The following is a 20,264-nucleotide window of genomic DNA, read 5'->3' on the forward strand; positions in this document are numbered from 1 at the left end:
TCACATGTCCAGATTTCATCATTTCCATCCCAAAGTACAACGCCTCCAATGCATAATTGTTCACACGTTTCTGCTGCAGCTCCAATCCAACGCCATCAGTCTGAAATGCTTGTCGTTCTACATGGAAGCAAGTTCAATGTCGATTTGAGCATCGAGGAAAGCCCTCTTCTCGCCGACCAATTGACATTGCAACTTTTGCTCTGTCAAAGCTTTGAGTTGCTTCTTGGTCACGCTGTCCATGTCAACCTCACCGAGGCACTCGCGAATGGCCATCGTGATGGCCTCGTTCGTCGGGCCCTGGGTCTGGAAGCCGTGTAGAGATTGTGGGTTGGTGCTGCCAGGTCGGCTTCCGAAAGGTCCGGCACCAGGGACGGGCGATCGCCCGCCATGCGAGTACAGCGGAGGGGATTGCATGTTGCCCATAAGATTGTCGGTGGACTGGTGCTGTGGGCTGTACTGTGGTCGATAGTGGTCGCTCATGCCGCCCATCGACATCAGACGCTGCTGCGACTCATTTGGCGTAGCCTGATCGTGGTAGCGGCCAGTCATTGCCGAGAACGTCGAGTTGCGTCCAAGTGCATTGTATGGGCCAGGCGATTGCGGCGGCCGGAAGGATTGGTTCTGTGGGAAGCCCGTAAGGATAGTGGAAGCCGGCTTCACACTAGAATATACCGAGCGGATGTCATCCATCTCGTAGCCACCTGCATCGTACATGTGCATGTCCTTCTCCTCAAACATGGTGCGGCGTCCAGGAAGGTTGTTGGCAGTAGCATAGTCGTCCCATCGTTGGAGGGGAATGCTTCGAGGGTCGAAACCCTCATCGTCAACAGCAACGACTCGCTTGTCACCCTTCTCTCCGACGACGACACGGGTGTTACCCCACGAGAAATCATCTTGCTTCCAGAACGAATACACTGGCAAGACAAAGGACCAGATGGGATATGCCAGAATGTAAATGATCATCCATCCAATGTGTTGCCACTGTCGTTTGACCAAGAAGATGATAGCCTGCAGACCGTACACAGCCGCAAGCATGACAATGGAAATCAGCGGGAATTGTCCAGTTCCAGTAGCTACGACGTAAACCAAGTAGACAAGGTATGCGCAGGTTGCCGGAAGAATGAGGGTACCAAAAAGATCGACGAAGACCACAAATCTCATGCTGAAACAGCAGAAGCCACACAGGTCTACCTGCATCATCTCAGCCAGATTGTGGATGGTCGAGTTGATCCAACGACGACGTTGCGAGAGCAGGACACTCCATTGCGCAGGTGCTTCAGTGAGCGCATAGGCATCAGGAAGGAACTTGTAGGACATTGACGGGAAGTGCTTGGTCATGATAGTCGTCAAGTAACGATCCTCACCGAGAGAGAACAGGTTCTTCTTGTGGAGGGTGTCGATGTTGTTGTCCGCGTATTCAGCGATGACCTTGTCGGCGATGATAAGCGGGCGTCCTTTGTCGGATGTGCGTAGTCGGTACATGCAGAAACTGCATCAAAAGTCAGCTACTAGCTCCATTTCGTTGCGAATGAATTCACTCACCATCCAGGTAAACACGTCACGCTACCGAACAAGCTCTCGAAAGCCTTGGCCAGGTGATGGGAAATGTAGTATTCGTACACTTGAATCATGGTCCACCAAGAGCGTTCCTCGTTCTCCAGAGATGTTTCTCCACAGATACCAGCAATCTTTGCATCGTTGGCACAAGCCGAGATCAGTCGATTGAGTGAATCCTCCTTGACCTTGGTATCGGCGTCGACCATGAAAAGATATTCATAGAGCTCCGGGTCAACACCAATAATGTTGTTGATTTGATGGAACATCTCCAACTCCAGTGGGTTCATGGCGGATCGATGGTGCACGCGGTTCAAGAAGCTCATCAGCATAATCTGCGAGTCACGCTTGCCACGATTGCCAGGTTTCGACTTTTGCTGCTCAGACTCCTTGCCGACTTTCACAACGACAATGTAGGGGACGACATTGCCTTCGTATTCGTACAAGCCGGAGTATACCTTGCCGTAGTTCAGCTGCTCGCCACCGAGACCAAGCGACTTGAATGGCAGAGCAGGAGGGTCAATCTTGGGATCGACACCAAGAATGTCGAGCACGATCTTTGGCGTAGGGCGGTCATTTCCGCCTCCGACAATCATTCCATCGCAAATAACGCAGATTAGTTTCCTTTTGTTGTCATATGCCAGAGCAGTTAGAGAGTCGAGGCCTTTTCTCAGGGAATCTTCACCTTCCGTGTATGCCGGAACCTGGCAGATGACGAACTTGTCCTGTTGAGATGGCCTCTTCTTGGAGCCGAGCTGGAGAGCTGCCAGGAACTTGATGGCAATGACAGCGCAGAGGATGATGGTGAAACCCAACAGGATGTAGCCATTGACCTGGCAGCGAGCAGACTGGCGGAAGTCGGTATCACCGATGTAGAACATGTTGTTGAGACAGTTCATGCTATTCGTGCGGGTCGTGAAGTTCAGTTTGTTGTTCCAGTCCTCGGTGATGTCCGAACCGGGATTGTTCTGTACCAATTCCTCAACGTCATCTGCGAAAAAGCTGTAGCTCGGGAGGTCGTTCTGCTGCTTGAGCGTGTAGAAGTAGTCCGTAAGGTCGTAGACCTTGTCATCGATGATGAACCATTTGCGACTGTACTTTTGGCCGTCACTTGTCACGGCAGACCTCTTGTACACGAGTTGACCCTTGTAGTATTCCTTCATGCGTGGCAGGAAGTCGTCGACATACCAGTTGATGTTGTTGAGCTTAGTCGTCCTGTCAGGCTGGAATTGCGGTCCGGATTTGTGCTCTCCGTTGGGGTACAGGAGGGTGTTGTTGCTCTGGAGCTGGATCGAGGTAGAGGTGACGAGGCCAGGGCAGGCAACGGTAAGCGGAGGCACGATGTAGGGAGTCACGTCAGTTCCGGCGAAAGGCTGCATGTTCTCCTCCGTGGTATCGATGTTGGTGTCCGAGTGCTGCAATTTCCAGAACTTGCTGAGGTCGTAGACACCGCCGCGGAAAGACACGAAGAAATCGTCATCTCCCTGGTGGTAGGAAACTTCCTTGCGATTCCACGCCTTGTCACGATTGGGGCATAACAGGTTTCCAAAGGCAATGATGTAGAAGACGATGGTGAAGTTCAGAACCAGAATCAGGAAACACAATGCAAACTTCTCTCGCCAGGCCTGTCGAACATCTCTGCGCTTCATTCTGCCGATTGCGGAAAGCATGAAGGAAGGGATCCAGAAGGTGAGAGCCCAAACGAGGGCAACCCACATCCTGCGGCCTTTGGTGACCTTCTGGACGACCAACTCCTTCCCTGCGGCCTGCTCTGCATCGATCTCGCCTTCGAATCCGATCCAGTTTCGCTTGTCGTCTCCTTTGAAGCCGAGGCCATAGTCACCACCACTAGTGCTGCGCATGGTGTGGGCTACTGTTGGAGCGAGCGACTTCGCGCCCAATCTGCTTGGGGCTACTTGACTTGGGTTATGGGCGTGCATCGTCTCGCGATTGGGGTCTTCAAAGAAACCGCTGTTCATGCCCGGGCCTTGGTTGTAGCTCTCCATACCAGCTGCGCCGACCATTCCACCAAGCATTCCGGGTGCGGACATGTCGTCAGCTGGCTTCATATCGAGCATACTCTCGGCTTCCCAGTAGGCACTCTCACGCATCCAGATGCGTTCGTGGCCAACAACGACCTCGCCGTTGCTCCAGCCGCGTTCCAGAATCCAGCTCTCTACTCCTTCACGGCCATCATGACATCCGAGGCGGCGGTAGCGTTCGACGAACTCTTCCACATCAAAGTCCGCGGTGAAATCAAGCTGCTTGGTCCTGTAGTTTGCCCACTCAGCCAGTCGCCAGCTTCGGATTTGACTGGAGACGCTTCCTGCAGACCACGGAACGCTTCCCGGAGCCACGTTAGCAAATCTCTCCGGAGGCTCATCGCTCGGGTGCAGGCATAATTGGAACCACACTCTGCTGCTGCCAAGGGTGTTCATCAGGTTGAAGCGGCCATTGGATCCAAGTAGGATTCCCTGGCCAGAAACAGGGTACAACATTTGGCGCAGAAAGCTTTCGTCCTCGGTTTCGACGCCAACTTTCTCGAGTGTACCCTGGCGGCGGTCAATCCAGACCTCTCGCTCCTTTAGAGATGTGCCTTGGATGCCCAGGTCGGCTTCTGACTTTTGGACAGCTGCGTCCATTTCCTTGATCACAGATGCGCCTGTAGGTTGGATTGGCAACCCATCTTCTTTCATCTCGAGGTTGATTCCGACTCGGTCGTCGAAGACTGTTTTCAGGCTGACAGCCTTGCCGACATGTTGGGCAGGGATCTCAATGACAGTAATGCTCACGCTGTCGATATCGTCCGCGCTCGGCGGGGTCATGGCACCATCGCTGCCGCTGCTGGAACCTAGGGCCCGGCCAGTGCGAATGTCATGTCTGATTGCCTCGTTGGCTTGTGCAATAACCCAGTCCACGAGAGCTTCGTATAGCGCTCCGATCAGAATCTCTCGCTCTTCCGTAACACACTTCTTGAGGAGCACTTCCTCGTCAATGTCAAGGAGACCTGCCACTTCCTCGCATACTGCAATCAGCTCTTCCTGTTCGATAAGGTACCCTGTGGCGTCTCCAAGTCGAAGGATGGCGGAGACGACTGCGAGGAGACTTCTGAGACTCCTTCCCTTGATGCCAATGGCCTTGAGGGACTCTCGGAAGTCCTCTGCAGCTGCTGCATCGTCGGCGGCGGGCAGAAACGCAGGAGGACCGTAGGTGTCGGTCTTCCGAAGAAGGGCATATTCATGTGGCTGTTTCAATGACAGTGCCTCACGCTCTTGCTCCGACTGTGCATGAAGGAGATAGTAGAAGACGTCGAAGGCTCTGTAGCCGGGCTGTGCTGGAATATGAGTAAGTCCGCCCTCCGTGTCGATGCCGGATGTGGAGAGGGCGATGGAGGCGCCGGTCAGCTCGCCTGTCAGGGCAAGGGTGAATGTTGCAGAAAGCGCCGAATACCGCGGTAGAGATGGATTAAAAGGTGTAACTGTGCGCAAGAAAGGCTTCAGGGCGTCCAATGCGGTGTAAAATGTGCCCGGGACGCTGAGAGGCAGGGCGGAGACGAAGGGTGCGAAGAGTGATGGCGTGGATTGATGGAGAGAGCTGTAGCGGTTGTCAGTCTTGCCTGCGCCTGTGTGTCGTTGCGTGATGGGCATACCCAAGAACAATGCACGCGTCCTCTGCTCGCCTTCGAGCATGTTCCCATGTCCTCCTGGCTAGCTCCGAGTCTACTGCACCGCCATATCGGCCATCAGGACCAGTGCTGCATCCCGTCTGCCATGTGTTGACGACCAGGCTGGTGCTCGATTCGAGCGCATAGGGCGTGCCCTCCTTGAAGCAGCTGTGCAAGGCATTGAGCAGCGTCGTGGTCGAGACCTGGGACGACGATGGCTGATTGTGGTTTTGCATCGTGTTGGTCCTCGATGCGTTCGAGTACGTCGACAGCCGGTATCCATGTTGCGCCATGGCTGGCCGAGAGGTGTGCCCGCGAGGGCGTGGACGCGTGCGGAGAGCGCAGTTGAGATGGTCGCCGGCGGGCGTGCGGCTGTATCAAGTTGTGCCTTCCCAGCTTTGTGGTGCTCCTCGACGCGACTTCGGAAGGAGCGGGACAACGGCGAACGAACGTTGGTTGGCGGATCAGAAGCGAATGTGGTGCGCGAGAAGCGAAGGTGAGGTTTCGGCGGGCGTGTGAAGCAGGAGTCGTCGGCGCCTGGTGAGGGCAGATGGCGAACGAGGACACGGAGGTGGTGTTGGTGGTGGTGTTGTGCCTTGAAGTCCACACACAATCCACAGCTCGACGGGCGGCGCTGGATCGGATGGGGAGGCTCGCTTGTCACACAAGCTCAAGACAAACAAGGGGCGCAACTTTCCAGGGCGGGCGGCAGAGCGCTGATCACGCCAACCCAGAAACGCAGCAGAACTCGGAGAAATAGTGCACAACCACCACAACCGCACGGCGCTCTCACCACTCTCATCGCATGCTGGCCTATTCGCCGCAATTGTTCTATTACAGTCCGTCGCCAGACACCTACAACTGCGCTGTGGCTCGTATTCAACTGGATCGGCAGGCCGGGTTCTGCCATCTGCGAGACAGTGGTGGCGAGTGCAGCCGCTATTTTTGGAGGGTCCTTCGAATACACTACAGCATGCATGAACGTCAACAAGGCAGCGAGCTCCCAGCTTTCGCCCAGCTTCGAGCTGCGTCTGACGCGTCCTCCAATGCACCCGCCCAGCTCACGCGCACTCGGCAGCTCACCGTTGCCGCATACGAAGTGGCAATGGAGAGAGCGTCAGCATCATCGATACTATAGCTTCCACCGACCGTTGTTCTCGACGCCGTACTCAGCGGGTCTGACCAGGGTGGGCCTGTCTCGCTGCTGTGTAGGCGATCGCGCCGCTTCGTCCACACGAATCTGCAAAGCGCGCTAGCGCGTTGGGTAAAGTTTTTGTTGGCGTCGAAACCGTGCTGCAGGACATGCCGCCGCGCGCCACCCGGCTGCGCGTCGATGCAGAACGCGTCGCGGTCGTGTGGTAGGGAAGCACAACGCAGATGCGGTGCACAAGGGCAGTCTCGTGGCCAGCGCTGCATGCCGCCCTGTCCGATGCTGCTGAGCGGTGCGGGTGGCGGCGTCGAGGGTCCCGGCGCGGTGTGCTGCAGAAATCGCGATGGCGACGAGGGGAACGATGGGGCGGCTGCCGGAGAGTGCTAAAAACTATCCTGAATTGCCCAGGCCGGCTAGCCCAATATCCACCAGCCGCAGTGTTCCTTTTCTCAGCACTCAGGAGAGCCCATGCAGGCAGGGATCGCAGGCGCAGCGCGCTCTCGCTGGTGCTGTGGGCAACTGTGGACATGCTGCTCGAGTGTATGCGTGTGCGTGCCGGGGATCCATCTTCCATCTCACCACCACCACCACTTCTCTCACCGTCGCCGTTGTCGTTGTGTTCATCCGTTTGTGCCTTCCCATACACTCGCTTTTCGACACGCTCGCTGGCCAAGACGAGCAAGAGCCGCACGCGACGTGCCATCGCTCCCGCCCACAACAACAAAGTCGCAGCCTCCCTCTCCCCGCGGGGCCTGCGCTCGACATTCGCTATCACCACACCCATCGCCCGCCTCACGAGGCATTAATCCGCCGGTAGTGCAGTTGCAACATTAATACAGGCCGCGCGGCCATCACCGCCGACATGGCCGTCAATCAGCAGAACCTGGCGGCGCTGCCAGCCCACTCAATGTCGGATACAAACATCACCTCGCACATCGCCTCCCGCTTCCATCAACACCTGCCCATCACCACATTGTCGTCGCAGGGCTACATTTCTGTCAACACATACAACTCCGCCGCCAAGGGCCCCAATGGCGGCAAGGAAGGGAGCGCCATGGGCGCCGCTGAGGAGCTCGCCAGTCGCATGTGGACGAGACTGGGAGCGCGACAGGAGAACCAGGCTGCTGTCTTTCTGTAAGTGCAGAATGGTGGACATCTCTGCCGAGCAACTACCTGAACACGGCATTCACATGCAGCGACTTGAAACGTGAACGACAGGCTAACTTGCACACAGCGGAGAATCTGGTACCGGCAAAACCACAATCAGATCACACCTGCTCAGCAATCTTCTGCAATACAGCAGCACGCCACTCTCCAAAAAGCTGTCATTTGCCGCATTCGTTTTCGACTCGCTCACGACGACCAAGTCCATCACAACACCTACCGCATCCAAGGCAGGTTTATTCTTCGAGCTTCAATATGACACCACCTCTTCCATCCACCCTACACTCATTGGTGGTAAAGTCTTGGACCACAGACTGGAACGCAGCAGAGTGGCAGTGGTACCACCGGGAGAGCGTAACTTCCACATTCTCTACTACCTGCTCGCCGGCACCAGCCCCGCGGAGAAGGAGCACCTGGGACTCGACCTCAATGGCAGCACCCCAGCGGGTGTAGGAAATAGGACCTCGATGGGCAATGGCAGCAAGCGATGGCGATATCTTGGACACCCTTCCCAAATGAAGGTCGGCATCAACGATGCGGAAGGTTTCCAACATTTCAAGACCGCTCTGCGCAAGTTGGAATTCCCACGCGAGGAGATCGCTCACATGTGTGAGGTCCTCGCAGCCATTCTTCACATTGGTCAGCTTGAATTCATGACCACACAATCCACCACACCTGCACCTGATGAGAGCGGTGGTTATGGTGCCGAAGGTGGCGAGGACATTACTGTTGTTAAGAACAAGGACACTCTTGCCACAATCGCAGCCTTCCTCGGGGTGGGTGAGCGAACGCTCGAGCAATCTTTGGGTTACAGGACCAAGATCTTGCACCGCGAGCGAGTCACCGTCATGCTGGACCCGAAGGGTGCGCGCGAGAACGCTGATGAGCTGGCAAGGACTCTGTACAGCTTGTTGGTAGCCTTGGTCATGGAGAAGATTAACCAGCGGCTTTGCGCCGTGGAGGATCAAATTGCCAACACAATTGCGATTGTGGACTTCCCCGGCTTTGCACAAGCAGCGTCCACTGGGAGCGTGCTGGATCAGCTACTCATCAATGCCGCCAACGAGTCGCTGTACAACTTCTGTCTGCAAAGTTTTTTCGAGCGCAAGGCAGAGCTTTTGGAAACGGAAGAAGTGCCGGTGCCGGCTACCAGCTACTTCGACAACACTGACGCCGTCAAGGGCCTGCTCAAGCCCGGCAATGGAGTACTCAGCATCCTCGACGATCAAATGAGGCGTGGCAAGACCGACATCCAGCTGCTGGAATCTTTGCACAGGCGTTTCAAGGGCAAGAACCCGGCCATTGAGGTCGCCAGCCCCACCGTAGTTCTCCCAGGCACTAACTTCCAGACACCGAACCAGTACCCCAAGTTCACCATCAAGCATTTTGCTGGTGAGGTAGAGTACCCAGTGGAAGGCTTGCTTGAGGAGAATGGAGAAGTCATCTCCGGGGATTTGATGAACCTCGTCAGCACAACCTCAAGCCCCTTCGTTTCTGAGCTCTTCGGACAAGAGGCTTTGAACAAGACACTGCATCCGCAAGATCGCACTGCCATCACACAGGCTTCTGTGGCTTCCAAGCCATCTCGGATGCCCAGCACCGTCCGCAGGAAGGGCAGCCGCCCGGCTCGCCTCCAGCAGCGTGAGGAGGACAATGGAAGTGATGAGGGAAGGACCAAGAGCTTTTCGCGCTCGAACAACGGTCCTGCTGCCGAGGCACAGCAAGGCGCTGCTGCACAGTTCCTGGCTTCACTCGACATCATCAACAGGGCGCTGAGTGCCCCGAACACCAACCCCTACTTCTTCTTCTGCCTCAAGCCCAACGACCGCAGAATCGCAAATCAATTCGACAGCAAATGTGTTCGAACACAGATCCAGGTGCTTGGTCTTGCTGAGATCGGGCAGCGGCTAAAGAATGCCGACTTCAGCATTTTCATGCCATTCAGCGAATTCCTTGGGTCCGCAGAGGGAGAAGTCTCCATTGTTGGCTCCGAGCGCGAGAAAGCAGAGCTTATCCTTGATGATAAGAGCTGGCCTAGCAATGAGGCGCGAGTAGGCACTACCGGTGTCTTCCTCAGCGAGCGTTGCTGGAGACAAATATCCAATGTGCCAGAGCTCGGAGAAGCTCCTCCCGCTGGGCCCTACGGTGATGAATCCTATGCTAACTCCGGCGTTCTCACTCCGGACGCCAAGCGAGGATTCGGCGAGTCCAAGGTGCAGTTGCTGCAAACTCCTGGCTCTGGCTATCTGGACGACAAGGCAGCCGGGTACTTTGGTAGCAGAGATCTGGACGCCAAGTCCGAAGCTGGAGCATCTGCTTTCCGCGAGGGAGACATGTTCCGTAACCTGGAAACGCGATCTCAAATGGCGGAGAAGGGCAACGAAGTGAAGGCTGCCGAGATTGAGGAGCGTCCAGCCTCAGGCAGTCGCATTCGCTGGCTCGTTTTGGTGTACCTCTTCACCTGGTGGTGTCCAGACTTCCTCATCCGGACCGTCGGTCGCATGCCTCGGAAGGACGTTCGGATGGCTTGGAGAGAGAAGTTGGCCATCAACATGATGATCTGGCTCTCTTGCGCATTCGTCGTCTTCTTCATGGTTGGCTTTCCCATCCTCATTTGCCCGACTCAGCACGTTTACAGTCTTGAGGAGCTGACAAGCTACAACGGAAAGGACGGTGCGCAGTCGTACATTGCGATTCGCGGTGTCGTGTTCGACCTTGATGCATTCATGCCGGCGCACTATCCTTCCATTGTGCCTCAGTCTGCCCTGAAAAAGTACGCCGGAACGGAAGCAACAAATCTCTTCCCTGTTCAAGTCTCGGCCATGTGCCAAGGCGTCAACGAGTCTGGCATTGACCCAGCCGTCCAGCTGAGCTTCGTGACATACAACTACAGCGGCTCGACCGCAGCGATTGGTGCTCAAGATACCAACGCGCAGTACCACGACTTCCGCTGGGCCACCAATGATTCTCGGCCGGCCTGGTTCATTGAGCAGATGATTATGCTCTCGGGACACTACTGGAAGGGCAACATTGGCTACTCTCCACAGTACCTCAAGACTCTCGCATCCAAGCAGAATTATGTCGCCTACATTGATGGCCGCGTCTACGATTTCACCGATTACATCGCTGGCGGCCGAGCACCACAGTATCCTTCCGACACTGACAGACCCTCTACTCCGCCCAACTCGAACTTCATGGACGACAGAGTGGTTGATCTGTTCCAACAGCGCTCCGGCCAAGACGTGACCAAGTACTGGGAAGGTCTCAACCTTGATCAGGGTCTGAGAAACCGCATGCGCACTTGCATGGACAATCTCTTCTATGTCGGTAACCTCGATACGCGAAGCAGTCCGCAGTGTCAATTCGCGAAGTACATCCTGCTGGCGATTTCGCTGCTGCTGGTGTCTGTCATCTGCTTTAAGTTTTTGGCTGCCCTGCAGTTTGGAAAGAAGAACGTTCCGGAGAATCTTGACAAATTCGTTATTTGCACAGTGCCCGCATACACGGAAGACGAAGACTCTTTGCGCCGTGCTATCGATTCTGCTGCCCGTATGAGGTACGACGACAAGCGCAAACTACTCTTCATCATCTGCGACGGTATGATTATTGGTCAAGGCAACGACAGACCAACTCCACGCATTGTCCTGGACATTTTGGGCGTGCCAGAGACCGTCGATCCGGTACCTCTCAGCTTTGAATCGCTCGGCGAAGGCATGAAACAACACAACATGGGCAAAGTCTATTCTGGTCTCTACGAAGTGCAAGGTCACATTGTGCCCTTCATCGTTGTCGTCAAGGTCGGAAAGCCATCTGAAGTCAGCCGTCCCGGTAACCGTGGCAAGCGTGATTCTCAGATGATCCTGATGCGCTTCCTCAACCGAGTCCATTACAACCAGCCCATGACACCCCTCGAGCTCGAGCTGCACCACCAGATTCGTAATGTGATCGGAGTCAATCCTACCTTCTACGAGTTCCTGCTGCAAATCGATGCAGATACAGTCGTAGCTCCAGACTCTGCGACGCGCTTCGTTTCTGCATTCGTCAACGATACCAAACTCATCGCTGTGTGCGGTGAGACTGCGCTCACGAACGCCAAGGCATCGTTCATCACCATGATGCAGGTTTACGAATATTACATCTCGCACAATCTCACCAAGGCCTTCGAATCGCTCTTTGGATCCGTCACTTGTTTGCCCGGTTGTTTCACCATGTACCGCATTCGAGCTGCCGAAACTGGAAAGCCGCTGTTCGTGTCTCGCGAAATTGTCACAGATTACTCTGAAGTTCGTGTCGACACCCTCCACATGAAGAACTTGCTACACTTGGGAGAAGACAGATACCTCACTACACTTCTCATGAAGTACCACTCCAAGTACAAGACCAAGTACATCATGCGCGCTCATGCCTGGACAATTGCGCCCGACAGCTGGGCGGTGTTCATGTCGCAACGTCGTCGATGGATCAACAGTACCGTTCACAACCTGATCGAAGTCATCCCTCTGCAGCAGCTCTGTGGTTTCTGCTGTTTCAGTATGCGATTCGTCGTCTTCTTGGATCTTCTCTCCACCATCGTTCAGCCCGTCATCGTCGGTTACATTGTGTATCTGATTGTCACGGTGGCGAAGAACCCCAGCACTGTTCCGGTCACCGCCTTTATTCTCCTGGGAGCAATCTATGGTCTTCAGGCGATTATCTTCATCGTGCGCCGCAAATGGGAAATGGTTGGCTGGATGATCATCTACATGGTTGCCACCCCGATTTTCTCTTTTGCTCTTCCTCTCCTTGCTTTCTGGCACATGGACGACTTCTCCTGGGGTAACACACGTATGGTTACTGGTGAAAAGGGCAAGCAGATCATCGTTTCCGATGAGGGCAAGTTCGATCCAGACAGCATTCCAAAGAAGAAGTGGGAAGAATACCAAGCCGAACTCTGGGATGCACAGACACGAGATGATGCCCGTTCTGAGATCAGTGGCATTAGCTACGCTACGAAGAGCTGGCACCCTGCAGCATCTGAGTTTGGCTACCAGCAACCAGGTCACAACAGTCAACTGTCCATCCCTGTGATGCCTCACAACGCATCGCATATGTCCCTCGCATACTCGGACAACGGGATGCCAATGGGCATGGGCGCGAGGTCAGAGTTCGGTGACATCTCATCGGACATGCCATCTGATGACGCTATCCTGGCTGAAATCCGCGAAATCCTCCGTACTGCAGATCTCATGACCGTCACCAAGAAGAGCATCAAGGCAGAGCTCGAGCGACGATTCCAGGTACCAATGGACTCGAAGAGACAGTACATTGGCAGTGCCACTGAGGCGATCCTCAGCGGACAGCTTTAGGAATGTAATCCCTTGATCGCATCTGAGCTCAGTCGTCGGCTGCGCGCTCGAGCGGAAAGTGTTGAGTTTTGCTCTCTTGTACAGCACAGTATACAGCGACCGGCCAGGCTGAGGCTTCGTGGTGGCGGCAACGCCCCAAGCAAACTCAAGGAAAAAATGAAGAAGTTGGTGCGGCGATCCAAGCGTGAAAAGCCAAAACGGACCCAGAATCAAGGGCCGCCACGACCTTCCCATGGCAGCTCTGCAGTCGCTCGATCGATGCCCCGCATTTGCGATCGTTGTGTTGCCGTCAGACAGGCAGAAGATTGTCCGCTGTAGGCTGGCGCGGACTGCTTGGGGCAATGCGACATGCCTCATCATATACAATTCTCAGAACGGCGCGAAGAGCAGCTCGAAGAGCCTTTCCCAGAAGACTTGGAATATGCTCGAACGCAGAATCTTATCCCGCACCGTGGTGGCCCACCTGCGGGACTGGGACTTCTCTCTATGGAATTCCATGAGTCCTCGAGGCGTTACGACGCTCAGCGTGAGCCTGTTGGAGACGAGCCCGTCGGTATCGAGCCTGTGGACATGCAGTATGTGTTCCCGTCGACTGCGGACGAGTACACGGTCGAGCCCTCTGCTTATCCGTCTCGGACTGTGAGCCCCGTCTCAGCGGGCTCCCTTCCCACTTCAGAAGTCAGTGCACTGGTCGAAGACAATCAGAATCTGCAACACGGCGATAGCGCAGATGAACCTGAAAGTCAAGTCACCCATGATTGAGAGAAGCTTCACGCTCATTGTCTTATTACCATCGTGATGGAGGTTGCAATGCATTGGTTTGGAGAATTACCTGCATGGCGGAATACGGAGTCTTGTTTTTGGGAATTTCGCGTCGCACACACGGTTTACAACACAATAATGAAGTGAAATGCAACAACAACAAACAGCAGGAAGATCAACTTTCACTGAATCGGAAGAAGAAAAAGCGAGTGGTGCAATGGCGTTTCTGTGAGCGGGAATGATATGTCAGTCAGTCTTTTTGGAAAGGAAACGGAATGTACAGAACAGAAATCAGTAACTTGGATTGTAAAAGACATTAGTTGTGGTAATCATTCTTGGAACAGACAGACGTAGAAATGACTTTCTTGTGCCTGCTGCTCGATGCTTGTGCTTTCTATCGCGTCAACGATTTGGTCAATTTACATCTTACTTTGACTTTGGATATTCGTTGTTCGTTCTATTCTGCACTGATCGTGCGAATAGTGGTTAACGCGAATAGATAAGCTAGATGTTGGCCAAGGGGAGTAGCGGCCGGGGTCTTTTGTGCAACTACGCAGATTCCTCCTTCGCCATTGTTGAGGAGGGAAGTACTGGGGTCGAATCCGCCTTTCCTCATATTGCTGCCGATGCAGCCACCGTTCGACTTGACGAATTTCTATACCTAACCGCTATCTTTCGCAAAGGACAGCTGCTGGTACTCAAGCAATGACAGCAGCTCTAGGTGCTGGTTGTTTCTTCTTAACTGTCATGGTCAGCAACTTATTGTGTGGGATAGGTATCTCGATGGAAAGAACTCTGACTCTTGGAAATACAAGACATGAAGTGTGCTAACAAAATGCGGAAGGATCTTTTGAGTTGCCCTTGATGATATCAAGGTTAGACTAATAATGCGCGTGCGATGATCCTTTCGAGCTTGCTGCCTGCGGCGAAGCGCTGCGATGAAGCAGAGCTCTGAGGTCCGAGGACAAACACATCGACAACTCTTCATGTCATCACCTCTCGTTATTCGAGCGGCCAGCAATATACCGCGCGCCTCCTCCATCGCTCTGCGGAGATCGCAATCGCGCAGCATGCTCTTCTCATGGCTGTTGATCCTCGCATCACTCTGTACCTACGCTTTCTCAGCCGTGCAGTATCCTTTGAGGTTGGCAGATGGCTGGAAGTATGATGATAGCTACTCAGAGCCAGCTGTCTCGCTGAAAGGTTTGGTGTGTCATGGAGGATTTGAATACACATCAAATTGCTCGCTGATTTAAGTCCAGACACTGAGACACGTTTACCATCGCGGAACCCACGACTATCCCTCGCTGCACCAATATCATGATATATCAATAAGGTCCCGGGTTGGCGAGACCCTGCCTGTTGTTCACGCAGTGCCCATGCACGTAGAACGCTTAGTCGACCGCCGACAGAAATCTATCGACTCGCTCCTGGCAACCGCTCGATCTCACGGTCAAGCAGCACGTCTTTCTCCGGATGATTGGACCGTTGCTGCGCTGCTAGGGCCAAACACGACCGACAAGTCCACGGTCATCGCATTGGCGAAAATGGTCTACGATGCCTATGTGCCAGAACCGTTGGATAAAGAGTGGAAATCAATTGGTCCTGCCAATCACTCTATCTTCAACCACTCATTTTCCTTTGGCTGGGACTCTGATGGTCTGAGAGGGCATGTATTCCTGGACGAGACAAACAGTACGATGGTGATCAGCCTAAAGGGAACTTCAATGGCATTGTTCGACGGAGAAGGTTCCACTCGCAAGGACAAGCTGAATGACAACCTGTTCGCATCCTGCTGTTGCGGTCAAGGTGGTCATTACAGATGGAAGGTCGTTTGTGATTGTATGACTTCGGCTTTCTCATGCAATAACACTTGTTTGACGTCTTCGCTGGAAACGAAAGACCACTACTACAACGCCGGACGTGAAGTATACGGAAACATTACTGCCCGATATCCACACATATCAAACGTCTGGTTGGCTGGTCACTCGCTCGGTGGCGTTGTCGCTTCTCTCCTGGGCACGACCTACGGCGTCCCAGTCATGACTTATGAGGCATTTCCAGACGCTTTGGCAGCATCACGTTTGGGCTTACCAACACCTTTTGGATACCATGTTGGCCAGTCACGATTCAGCGATGCAGGGATCTACCACTATGGTCATACTGCTGACCCTGTCTTCATGGGTACCTGCAACTCCTTATTGTCGGGCTGTACGTTGGTGGGATATGCGTTTCAGAGCATGTGTCACACCGGAAAGACATGTATCTATGACACGGTGAAAGACCTGGGATGGCGGTCGAGTGTAAGCTCTCATCGAATTGTTAGCGTCATATCGGATGTGCTTGAGGCATATGATCATGTACCTGTCTGCGAGGAGACGACAGATTGTCAAGACTGTTTTAATTGGAAGTTCTACGAAAGTGATGGGTCTGAGAACTCCACAGAGGGACGTTCGCCTAGGTCAACGACACAAGATTGGACATAGCGGCTCGATGATTCTGCGCCTTGAAAGATTGTTGCGTTGTTACCAGATTTCCTGCCTCATTCCTGTTGCAAAGAGGGATAAAGCCACCGAAAGACATCTCTAGGGCACAGATCTTTAGCTAAACTGGATCTTGTGGTGTGCTCCCAACTTCCATCTTCATTCCTTTTGGCGACACTGGACTCTCTCTCGACAAACATGGGATATTCTGGGACATCGTTCTGGCCGGCCTTGCTCCAACTCACGGCCGTTTTGTTTCCATCGTTGAGAGTCAATTCAGTGACGGCGGCCGGCTTCCAGCTCGAAACTCGCGCCCGACGATACCGGACCATGGGATGGATAAACTCATGAGCGTCGTCAGAATAAGCGCCAGGAGTCCGGGTCTGCCGACCGAGAAGACGAAAGAATGTCCCTGATAATCCGGCAAAATTATCGACGATCTTACCGCATCCCCAGCCAGAAGGATCTCCATTCTGCACCAGGGCTGTGGTATGTTGAGAGATCAGAAGGTCGATTGCCTCAGCTTCGAATGTGAGCATGGTGCCAATGTTGTCGATCTGAAGACGCAAGTCAGCATTTGCCCGCAGCCGCCGGCTATCCATAAAGTACTTGCCATCCAAGCCAATGTGTTGGCCGCAATTTCGCCTCGGTCACCATTCTCGATGGGGTCATCTGCCTGCCCGCCAACATTACTGTGCACGCCAGGAAACCAGCATTGCTCAAGGCGCTGCTCTTTGCTGGCTGTCTGGTGCCACATCGTTGGTGGGAACGTGATGCGCTTCTCGTCTAGTGCCAGCGCCTGGAAGCCGTGCTGAATGTCTGCATACAATTCCAGGTCAGCGTGAGCTGGCGAATTGTTTAGTGGCGGACATACTTCTCGGAAGACTGGTATCATGAAACGCATATTTCTGGTTGAGAGGAATGCCAACAGCCTGCAGAGCTGTTACACCAGGCCATTGTGGAACACCCTGCAGAACAATTAGTACTGTGTTTATGACAATTCTTCGATTCTTCTAGCCTCACCAAAGCTCCTACCGTGTCCCAAACACCAACGACTTTCACCGGGACCGTCTTTATCTTGAGCCGATCACCGTTCTCTCGATACCATTGACTTTTCTCAAACGGAGACTTGCTACTTCTCGCTCGATATGCCTTCCACATTTCGGCAAATGATCCCATGTTTACTGCAGACAATATTCCGACATCTGAGACAAGACATGCAGCTGAGCGTACAGTGAACGCTCCTCGACTGAAGCCCAGAAAAAAGAGCTCGTCTCCAAGCTCATAATTGTTGCTGATGAAATCGTAGACTTGGGTCACTTCGATATCGAGACCCCATCCTAGACCTCCTGAAAGCTAATGAGCACGATCTTGGACAGGTGAGACATGCATATGGAGGGAATGGAGAGTACGCACCTTCAATGGCTTTAGCAAACGGGAGACTGGTACTTCCCAGTCCGGCATTGTACGACACGACTTGTGTAACGATCTTGCCATCCACCACGGCGTGTGGGGCTATCGCTCTGGCAATCTTGGCCACGTTCGATGGCGTGGAAGCATCGCCAGTGTTTGCAGCCATCCAAGTGCCATCGCAGCAGACGATGATTCGTTTGTAGTTTGCCACTTCGGGCATGTTGTACAGGCGAGCAAGACAATGAAACTCTCGGAGGTTCAGTGTTAGTGTCGATTGAGACTTGCCAGACAAAGGAGACCGTGGCGCTTATTATTCCTCTTGTTCGGAACGCATCTCAGCTTCAGCTAGAGCGGAGAGGCCCCGAAAGAGCTGAGAACCCCAGAGTAATGCAATACATGCTGAGAAAATGCATCTTGCCCGAACGCCCGTCAGCTGTGGGCTGGGTTGCATTCAGGCCGCATTCGCATTCAAGCAGCCAGAGCAATAATGCGATCCAATGACTTTGGTCCTCTTCCGTTCACGTGAAGTAAGGCGCGCATATATGCCGTGTATGGCCAAGCCATGCTGATCACAGGTGAGAGCCAGTCCGTGGCGGGAAGAAGCCAATAAGCAGCCACGGCAAAATGTCCAAGAAGATTCAAGATACATACGATGCATGGTTGTGGCACAAAGCGGCTTACAGCTCAAGCTTGCAGTCGGGATGAGCTCTTGGTCCTGTCGTGGCAGTTGCCAAGGGATATGCTTGCAGTGACCGAAATCGTGATTCGATGGTACCTGCGTTCAATATCATGCAAGAGGGATGGGACGGCCAGGCGCTCAGCTATTCGTGTTCGAGCGTGAATGCTCGATTGACCGGTCACTACGTCAGCTTATCGTAAAAATGAAGTAGATGCATACATGTAGCTTTTGCCACAGAAGTGTAGCGAGCGAGGTGAAAGATTGGTTGTTGTACGAATGGTTCTCCAAGTGCGATGTGTACGGATCGATATACATGACTTTCTCCGCGACGAGTGAGTGTCATTGAGCATCGTTGTTCGACAAAAGATCTCCGGTCGACTTGATGCACAGCGCACGACTGCTTCTCAGCTCTTTACGCTCAGGTATCTGCGTGAAAGCCAAAGCCACACACGTTCTGCATCAGCAAGCAGCGAGTCTCAGCTCTTGTACAGCCAAAGTGCCTGCACGACAGCGCCTCTCCGCCATCCCACACATCTAGCATTGTTTCGCACCCGCGCTCGTTCCATAGCAGTTACCCGCCTCTCCATCATATGAGGCAGTGCAACCACTTGGCTGGTCGAAGTTCGTCGCTTGACCACACGATTGACAAAGTTGACGATATCCGGCCGTACAGTAGTACTAATCGCAAGCGGAATGTGTCAGTCGACAGAAAGTTTCACCTTTGCGCAGTGTAATTCGTTCCATACCAAGTTCGCTGCCGCGTCGCAGTAGTATCTACAGAAGCGCAAAGCAAATGTCAGTGATCGTGGCTGGGATTACATGTGGATCCGTAGTGTGAGCTACTCAGAGTGACTCACCCATTGCCGCCTGGAACGTCGTTGCAGCTTTGTCTCGTGGGTGCGTTCACGAACTTGCTTTCCCCGGGATTGAAGCCTTGGGGGGCAGGCTTAGCCGCCGCGAGCATGGCGACGCTCGCGAAAAGGAGAGATGTAGAAGTAAATTGCATCTTGCAGAGTTGCGCAGTGTTGTTTTCGTCGGTGTAATGAGGATGTGACGGTGAGCCTCGAGTGTGGATGTTCGCCGCTTTATACGCTTCACTGTGGTGAGGAAGGGCCAACAAAGTACCCTACGTTCTATTCGAGCCCGCTTCTCTCTTCCTTGTGCGAGCTTCTACCTCGTCGCAATCTCGTATGATCACCCAAAATATCAACGAGTGACCCTAAGTCCGAGAACGATGAGCGTTCAAGGCCAGGCCGGGAGGGCTCGACACGTTCTGAACAATGCACTCGTCCTCGCCAATGAACAACGGGCATATGCCGACCGAACACGAAGACCATGGCCATCCTAAAGTTGCTGTTTTGACTTTCTACCGACCAAATGTGACATGACGAGCTCCCTCGGGCTCGATCGAAGCTGGAGTGCGAGGCACAGGGACCTTCGCGAGTGGTCGAGACTCGTTCTACGGCAAGAGCCATATTTTTCAGCTTGTTCCCTGCGCTTGCTGAATGTCAACGAGGCTGTAGTGGTAAGGAACACAGTGCGAAGACGTGGGTGCCTCGTATGGAAACTTTAAACCTCGCGTACATGTCCAGAGTGGTGCCAGTCCAGGTCTGCTTTCGACGGTTCTGATGCGAACCCTCGTGCCCGTTCATTCATGCAGCACATAGCGCGCTACAATCGCAGGAAAGCATGAAGCGTAGGCCATTATTTTTGACTCTTGATTATGTCGCATCGACCCCTGGTTGTTCTCGTGCTTCATTGTAACGGCCAGGCCCGAAGGTACGTTAGGTGGTTGCTTCAAGCTCATTCCAAGACGCTCGGGCCGAAGCCCTGGAAGTGCAAGTCTAGTTCGGGACTTTTGAGCAGCGTAGCCTTGCAGTGTGGCAGAAGGTCCAACTTAGGTCGTGTACGCGGCGTCCGTGCTGCGTAAGGCTAAGGTACGCGTGGCAGACCAGAGGGCTGGTAGACTGCACTGAAACGCGCGGATCCTGCGTGGCCAATTTATGATCCCAGTTTTGTCTGCACATATTGCTACTGCGGTGATGCGGTT

The 20,264-nt window shown here is 53.8% G+C and overlaps 5 protein-coding genes across 5 annotated transcripts; 3 read left to right on the forward strand and 2 right to left on the reverse strand.

The window, feature by feature from the left end:
• Positions 1-117: 117 nt before the first annotated feature.
• Positions 118-5,511, reverse strand: CKM354_000017500 (uncharacterized protein; the record flags this gene model as incomplete). Its single annotated transcript, XM_044795259.1, has 3 exons — positions 118-1,489; positions 1,543-5,148; positions 5,204-5,511. The coding sequence occupies 3 exons, from the start codon at positions 5,509-5,511 to the stop codon at positions 118-120; spliced, it is 5,286 nt and encodes a 1,761-aa protein (XP_044651194.1).
• Positions 5,512-7,230: 1,719 nt separating this feature from the next.
• On the forward strand, positions 7,231-12,877 carry CKM354_000017600 (uncharacterized protein; the record flags this gene model as incomplete). Its single annotated transcript, XM_044795260.1, has 2 exons — positions 7,231-7,502; positions 7,603-12,877. 2 exons carry the CDS (start codon positions 7,231-7,233, stop codon positions 12,875-12,877), a joined length of 5,547 nt encoding a protein of 1,848 aa, XP_044651195.1.
• A 348-nt stretch (positions 12,878-13,225) lies between these two features.
• On the forward strand, positions 13,226-13,639 carry CKM354_000017700 (uncharacterized protein; the record flags this gene model as incomplete). Its single annotated transcript, XM_044795261.1, has 1 exon — positions 13,226-13,639. One exon carries the CDS (start codon positions 13,226-13,228, stop codon positions 13,637-13,639), a length of 414 nt encoding a protein of 137 aa, XP_044651196.1.
• A 1,070-nt stretch (positions 13,640-14,709) lies between these two features.
• CKM354_000017800 (uncharacterized protein) lies at positions 14,710-16,125 on the forward strand (the record flags this gene model as incomplete). The annotated part of the gene is made up of 2 exons (XM_044795262.1): positions 14,710-14,847; positions 14,902-16,125. 2 exons carry the CDS (start codon positions 14,710-14,712, stop codon positions 16,123-16,125), a joined length of 1,362 nt encoding a protein of 453 aa, XP_044651197.1.
• A 56-nt stretch (positions 16,126-16,181) lies between these two features.
• CKM354_000017900 (uncharacterized protein) lies at positions 16,182-17,755 on the reverse strand (the record flags this gene model as incomplete). Its single annotated transcript, XM_044795263.1, has 5 exons — positions 16,182-16,679; positions 16,736-16,941; positions 16,997-17,090; positions 17,146-17,471; positions 17,539-17,755. 5 exons carry the CDS (start codon positions 17,753-17,755, stop codon positions 16,182-16,184), a joined length of 1,341 nt encoding a protein of 446 aa, XP_044651198.1.
• Positions 17,756-20,264: the final 2,509 nt, after the last annotated feature.

The sequence above is a fragment of the Cercospora kikuchii genome, assembly GCF_019650295.1.
Source record: "Cercospora kikuchii DNA, contig_00001, whole genome shotgun sequence".
Lineage (NCBI taxonomy): Eukaryota > Fungi > Ascomycota > Dothideomycetes > Mycosphaerellales > Mycosphaerellaceae > Cercospora > Cercospora kikuchii.